Source organism: Fistularia commersonii, chromosome 8, assembly GCF_037954325.1.
Source record: "Fistularia commersonii isolate RoL2024-O1a breed Wild chromosome 8, RoL_Fcom_v1.0, whole genome shotgun sequence".
Classification (NCBI taxonomy): Eukaryota; Metazoa; Chordata; class Actinopteri; order Syngnathiformes; family Fistulariidae; genus Fistularia; species Fistularia commersonii.
In genome coordinates this window covers 18622436-18629446 of record NC_141291.1, presented here as the reverse complement: position 1 = coordinate 18629446, position 7011 = coordinate 18622436, and the positions used below count along the sequence as shown (strand labels likewise).

Genomic DNA, 7011 nt, shown 5'->3' with positions numbered 1-7011 from the left:
ACATCTGCGAGGGGGCCTAAGGGCGGGGGAGTTCCGGATCGGTGCGCTGATGGAGGCTCATGACATCCGGATCCGAACCCGTCTCCCCCCCCCTCCAGGAAGCAGGTCTGTTTGGACCCGCGACCGGATGTGACGACAAACGCACGTCTCCGAGGGACCGTCCGTCCGTCCGGTCGTTTCCGGGTTTAACAGGAAGTGGATCGGCGCGCGAGGTGGTGGTGGTGGTGGTGGGGGGAATCCCTCCCGAGTCGCGCGCGTTTTTCGCCAAGGAAACCCGCTCGCGCCGCTGACGTCACTGCCCATTTTCGGAGCCCCGCGTCAGCGGACCGGCTCACGGCGGCCGAAGGAAGGTGTCCGGCGAGGGGGCTGGCCGCTGAAGCGGGCGGCGGTCCACGTCCCGGTAGCGCGGCTTCGGCGGCGGCGGCGCTCTCCGAACGCCGCTTCCGCTCCTCCTCGGTCCGCGGACTGAGGGGAAACGGCGGCCGCCTGTCCCTCCCGTCCGCGGCTTGGTCCGGACCCACCCCTCCCCGGGAGGAGTGGCGACGCCCGGCCGTGACGTCAGCGCGTTCCCCGTTGAAAAGCGCGTGCGGGTCTCGCCGGTGCCATTGGAGTGAGTCACCGGAGAAGTTTGGCGAGCGCAGCGGAACCGCCAGTTCGGGGGGGTTCGGAGAGGAGACTGTTTACCTGTGAGTCACCCGGACTCCTGAGAAGATCCGGAACCAGAAGGCCACCCGTGACACCTGGTCCTCCCTGGATTTCCAGCCGGAGGATTTTCCCGGGGATTTAACGCCGCCGTCCGGCTCCACGTCACCCCCCCCCCGACCTTCTCCTCACCCGGACCATGTACCAGGACTACCCCGGGAATTACGACACCTCGTCCCGCGGCAGCAGCACCTCTCCGGCCCAGCCAGAGTCCTTCACCAGCGGCAGCAGCACGATCGGCAGTCCGATCTCTACCTCAGGCTACCAGGTAACCCCGGCGGTCCGAAACCCCCCGAATCCCCCAGGAACGGAGACCTGCATGGCCCTCAAACGGCGGCTCGTTGAAAGCCGTCAGACGGACTCCCGTCTGGACCCCGCGGCCGGGTCCGGAGCCGCTGTTCGCCGCCTTCCGCTGTTATGAACGTGACCGACGGGCTCATTTTCCTCCGCGAACTTTGCATGTACCCAGACCGAACCCGGAACCAGCAGTCCGCTCTGGGGCTAACGGGGGCTCCCGGGGGTTATGTGGGTACTCGATGTGCAACAGGCTGCCGCGGCGGCCACAGCCTTCGGCAGCCGTCGGTTCCCGCTGACGCCGTCCTTTCCAGACGGGTTGAGCTCCCGGAGGTCCATGTTCCTCCGGAGGTCACAAACCAGGAGACGTTTAGTGTTTTCCCCTTATCCTAAACCGCAGATCTCGCCGAAGCCGCCGGTTCATATCTTTCCTGTGAAAACCGTCGTTTCATCCGCAGAGGAGCAGGAGAGCCGCGGGCGGCGCGTCCTGCCACGGCTCACACGGCGTTTCGTAGACTCGGTCTCAGCTGGCCGGATCTTCTCTCGACGATCTCTAAATGATCTCCCAGCGGGTTCTCTTCCCATTTATGTCGCAAACACGAACTTGACATTTTCCCCATTTTCAGGTCAGACAGACGTGTCCGCCGCCGCCGTGTCTCCGGGTTTATTCGCCCCCCCCACCCCCCACCCCCTGCATAACCAGCTCTTATTTTGAAGGCCGGCTCCAAAGCGGCTGCTCACGTAATTCAGGAGAAGTGCGCGTCCCGTCAGGGCTGGGCGAGCGTCGGTTTACTGGAATTGTGCGCGTTCTTCACGTGTGTTTACCAAATCCCGTCCACGGTGAGTCACCGCGCCGGGAGGCCGCAGGAGGCCCTGCGGAAAGTCGGGGATGGAAGGGATTTCAGGACGTGCGTCAATTACGCGCTCTACTGGGAAGTCCACAGAAACCTTCGTGGGTCCGGTCCAAGGTTTGCTCACGCACGTTCGAACATGTTCAGCTCAACCGACATGCCTCTATTGTGAAGGGCTGTCTGCTCTCCTCACGATGTGGAGAGGATCCCAAACACCTTTGGATCCTTTTTAAGGCTTCAGAAGCCAAAGCGCTGAAATCCAGCCGGAGAGGAGGCCGGGCGCCACGTCGGCGGGGACCCTCAGAGTGGGGGTCCCCGCAAAGGACACCTCTGGCTTCCCTCCTCCGTGGGGTCCGCACGCACCCGGGGACCGAACGGTGATCTCGTGGAAAAAGCGCGGGCGTCTGATGCGATCCGTCGTCGGTGCGGGCCTCTTGCCGGTCCTCGCCTCCAGGTTCATGCCCGTACATGCGGATGCCACCCTGCTCTCTGAAAACGCCTCACCGCATTTCTTTTTTCTGCCTCCCAGAAGTACAGGGTCGACATGCCCGGCTCCAACAGTGCCTTCATCCCCACGATCAATGCAATCACCACGAGCCAAGACCTTCAGTGGATGGTGCAGCCCACCGTCATCACCTCCATGTCCAACCCCTACTCCCGCTCCCACCCCTACAGCCATCACCTGAGCAACGGACCGGGGCTGCTGGGCCACAACACGCTGGCCCGTCCCGGCGTCATCCGCTCCATCGGAGACGCCAGAGGGCGACGCAAGAGGGACGAGCAGGTAGAGGTTCCGGAAAGCTATCTTTCGCGGCTCCGCTCGCAGGCTGTAGAACCAGCTCCCGTTATCGTTCCCGCTCGGGCGACTCGTCTCACCCGCCCCGTTTGCTCTGTTTCACCCTCAGCTCACCCCGGAGGAAGAGGAGAAGAGGAGGGTGAGGCGTGAGAGGAACAAGTTGGCCGCCGCCAAATGCCGTAACCGCAGACGGGAGCTCACCGAAATGCTTCAAGGGGTGAGCGGAGGGCTGTGGGGCAGAGTCCCTCGGATCTTCTGGGCAAAGCCGGAAAAGAAATGATTTGTGCAGAGGAGAAGCACAAAGGGGCGACGTGTTCGCGAGTGTCTGTCGGTCGCCCGGGCTTCTGAGGAGCCGCTGAGCTCCACCCAAAGCTACGAGCTGGCGTTACTGGTTTGACTCTGAGCTGCAGCGCGGCAGGAAAGGCTCAAAGGCTTTTTGTCTCCGGCAGCTGGGGACGCAGACAGTAACTGCATCTAAATGGACTAATTACCGATTTACAGTGAGGTTGAGCTTGTCAGACCTTTAGAACTCCCAGGAATGGAATTCGCTGTAGGCAGCCGTCTCCATGAATGCGGGACATTTAGTGCAACGGGCAAATTGCTCGTCTCGGAATCCCACACACAAACACACAGACGCCGCAGCCTCGGCTTCCAGGGCGGAAATTCACCCTGGCTTTAACATGCGTATTTGTAAATCTCCAAATAAGGAAGTGGCCGCTTCCTGTGAAACGAAGTGTCCTCTTTGGTCGATATCGTCGGCTTTCACACTCTGGCACCTCCTCTCCTGCCTCCTCCTCAACTACTTCCTCATACCTTTGCCCTTGAGTCAAAGGTCTCAGACAGCACGTCAGCGTGGCTTCGCGTTTGCAGCCGGTGACACGCCAATGGCATGCGGGTCTTCTCCGAGGCTCCGGCAGAGGAGGTCTGGGTGAGGAAGTGTTGTAGATGTAGGAGGTTCGGGGGGAACTTTAGTTTCAATGTGCTGCCTGCGGTTCAGCCGCGCGGCGAAGCCGTCCAGGTTTGGGAAACAGTGCCCTCTTCTGCCGTCTCTTAGAACAGGAACCGGTAATTCGGGATCACCGGCTGGAGATTTTCTCCGTTCTCGACATCATCTCGCTGAATCTCGCGCCTTCGTCTAGCCTGCTCGGTGGACCGCCTGCGCCCTTGTCTCTTCGGCGAAATCTCTATGAAAGTCCTCGTTGCTCACCAGCTGTTTCCTTCTCTCCGAGCAGGAGACGGAGAAACTAGAGGGGCAGAAAGCCGACTTGCAGAAGGAGATCGAGAACCTGCAGAAGGAGAAGGACAAGTTGGAGTTCATGCTGGTCGCCCACAACCCTGTTTGCAAGCTGCCCACCGAGGAGCGCCATGCGCCACCGGCGCACCAGCAGCAGCAGCAGCAGCAGCAGCAGCAGCACCCGCACCAGCAGTGCGCTCCGCTCCCTCTGACCATGCGCCCAAACATGGCCACCCGGGGTCACATGAACCAGGTGGTTGTCAAGCAGGAGCCGGAGGACATGGAGGAGGAGGTGGGGAAGCCCCAGCGCTCAGTCATCAAACCCATTTGTCTGGGCGGCGGCGGCGGCATCGGAGGGATGTACTGTACAGACGGAGACAGCCTGAACACGCCGGTGGTGGCGGCGTCCACCCCGGCCGCCACGCCCAACGCCCCCAGCCTCATATTCACCTACCCGAGCATGCTGGAACCCGAGAGCCCCTCGCCCTCCTCCGAGTCCTGCTCCAAGGCCCACCGGCGCAGCAGCAGCAGCGGCGACCAGTCGTCAGACTCGCTCAACTCCCCCACCCTGCTGGCCCTCTGAGGGGGGCCGGGAAACGAACACTGTGGCCCGAGTCGACACGAGGAACAACCCAAGAGCACATCGAAGTCCAGACCAAGCTGACCGTGTGAGCCGCTCCCCCTTCGCAAGGGCTACGCTGCGTCTTTCCCCGTGTTCCTCCTCAGCGTGATATTTTTCTACCCGTAAAAGCGTGTCCGCGCCCGCCGAGCGACACCCATCGCCATTTCAACTTCACGGCGTCTTCTCCTTTCCGGGGCCGATGGCGTTTCATCGGGAGAGGCCGCGTCCGGCCTGGCCGTCGTGAGTTGAGATGACTTCAAATGACCAGAGTGTGTTTGTGATTTAAATATATATATATATTTTTGAGAAATGTAATTAAAAGCCATGTGGTCAACACTTGCACTCCGCCAAGATGAATCAATAAATCGCCAAGCGAGGTCAGCGTTCTGCCGGAGCGCCCGAGGAGAGGCCCGAGCCGAGCAGAGACTTCCTCCGTCTTTTACCCTTTTTTGGATCTGTCCTGTCGCACCCCGCGCACTCGGACCTCCGTCCGGGAGCGCGTCGGCGTCTCGTTCTCCGTCTCGGACCGTATTTACGACCTGCGCCGAGAACGTTTGAAATGCATTTTTTGAGACTTCGTCCTCTCCTCAACACGCCTGTAGAAAAGCAGCGTGGTCCCGCAGAGGCTGACCCACTCCTTCTCAGTGTTGCAAAGGATACGAGCCAATATTCAATCAATGACTAGTTCCTCAGTACTCTATTCCTTCTCTTTTGCCATTGTGGCTTGACTACAGTAGTATCGGTGTGCTTTTCCTCGGTGATTCTGTACCTGATCTTTGAACATGTTGATGACAAAGTGTATGTGATTTACAGTGATGTCAGGGATTTCTCTCATGTGTAGTGGAAACCAATCACAGGACTGCAGGGGCGGTGCGGTCCAGCCAAAGGCTCGCTGCGTCGGTACTAAACCTCATCAGTTATTTATGTCACGTCTCTAAGAGCTTTGCCTTTCACTTCCCATATTTCTGATCCAACACAAAAGTTAAAAAAAAAAAAAAAAAAAAAAGAAAAATCCCTCTTCCATCAGATTCTGCAGTTTCCGTTGACATTCATTCTGTGAATAAAGATCTTACCTTGCTCAACTCTGCCCCCCCTCCCTGCAGCAAGGCAGGTTAGCTTTCACAAAGCCAGACACATGCAATCTTGTACTCTGTTTGTTATTGTCTCTAAAGGAGGGATTCGGTAAATAGCCACCGGGGCCAACACCTCTTTTTTTGCTGTTTGTAAATCTGTCACTCTTAGAGGTCAACACATCTGAGTTGAAGTCAAACTTTGTTTCCTTTGCTGAGCGCGCAGGCACTAGCCATCGTCCAGGTACTTGGTGTTAAGGTCCACTGGTGGAAGCCTTCCTGGCTCCAACAAGGACTAGAAGCAGTGAGGAGTTTACTTTATTATAATAAGGAAGGGATCAGAAGACTCTATACAGCTGGTCTGACAGGAGAGAGAGGGCGCCTGGAGAACACCTGGTATCTCTGGAGTTCTGTGAAGCACTTCTTTTTAAAGACTTTTTTTTCATGTCTTGCAGGGATGAGGGTTTGATTTTCTGTGCACTGAGAGGGACAGAACAGTGACATCTGGGACTTTTGTGTTCACTTCAAACATTCCTAATGAATTCTATGTCAGGGGTGAAAAGGGAGGTGTCGTCTTTGCCCGGACCCTCTTGCTGAATTCGGAAATCGAGTTGCGACTGGAAGACTTTTGTTGCCCCGGAGGCAGAAAATTGACTTTTTGATTCAGGACGAGCGGCTGTCGTCGGTTCGGAGAGGACACGTTGGCGGATTATCATTTGGTTGTGTTGTGTTTTGTTTGGATGCAATGAAAAAAGGTCTCCGATCTTAGACGACAAAACGTGTTACGTGATTTGAAAAAAAAAAAGCCTCCGTTGTTTCTGAATCGGACGTTTCTATATGTTGAGATTCTCTTAGAAAAGCCATTGACTGTAGATCTTCTACTGTACCGTCTCTGTCTGTCGTCTGTGTCAACTACTATTTTCAAATGCTTTAACTGTCAAAAATGATTCAAAATTAATAAAAACAGCAATATGTATAGCAGTGTTTGTTAATTTAAATGAATAATAATAAAAACCCTTTGATCTTGGACTGGAGTTGTCGCTGTTTCCTGATATTTCCTGTATTTCTGGATCAGCAGCTCTTCTGAAGACAATCGGGTTTCCAGATTTGATGGGAGGATTTTGAATATCGCTGTCAAAAAGTTCAACTTCTACAACTCGACGTGCGATTGCATATCTGAGCGTAGAGCGGCGTTGTTCCTTAGGCGCAACGGTGTATCGGACATTGTCTCTTCATACCCTTTCTGCTCCAAGAGCTCGAGCGAATTACTTACAGATACCTCACTTCCTCAAGGAAAATACCTCGTCTGACACTCCCTAAGTTATCGCCGACCCCAGTGCCGGTATTTCATTCCATCCATCGGTCAGCGCCGATCAGAAAACCTCATCCTTGCTCATGGCGCTGTGCTCAAGCGGTAGCATGAATCTTTAGTGCCATCCTGT

At 56.5% G+C, this 7011-nt stretch overlaps 1 protein-coding gene across 2 annotated transcripts; it reads left to right on the top strand.

Annotated features, from left to right (window-relative positions):
- Nucleotides 1–590: 590 nt before the first annotated feature.
- Nucleotides 591–6598, top strand: fosl2 (FOS like 2, AP-1 transcription factor subunit). Of its 2 annotated transcripts, XM_086151514.1 has the most exons (4): nucleotides 592–970; nucleotides 2377–2631; nucleotides 2753–2860; nucleotides 3876–6598. In XM_086151514.1, exons 1-4 carry the CDS (start codon nucleotides 842–844, stop codon nucleotides 4458–4460), a joined length of 1077 nt encoding a protein of 358 aa, XP_086007640.1. In that variant the 5' UTR covers nucleotides 592–841; the 3' UTR covers nucleotides 4461–6598. The 2 variants fall into 2 exon arrangements, with proteins under 2 accessions (XP_086007641.1, XP_086007640.1); XM_086151515.1 differs by lacking the exon at nucleotides 2753–2860 and having other exon boundaries at nucleotides 591–970.
- Nucleotides 6599–7011: the final 413 nt, after the last annotated feature.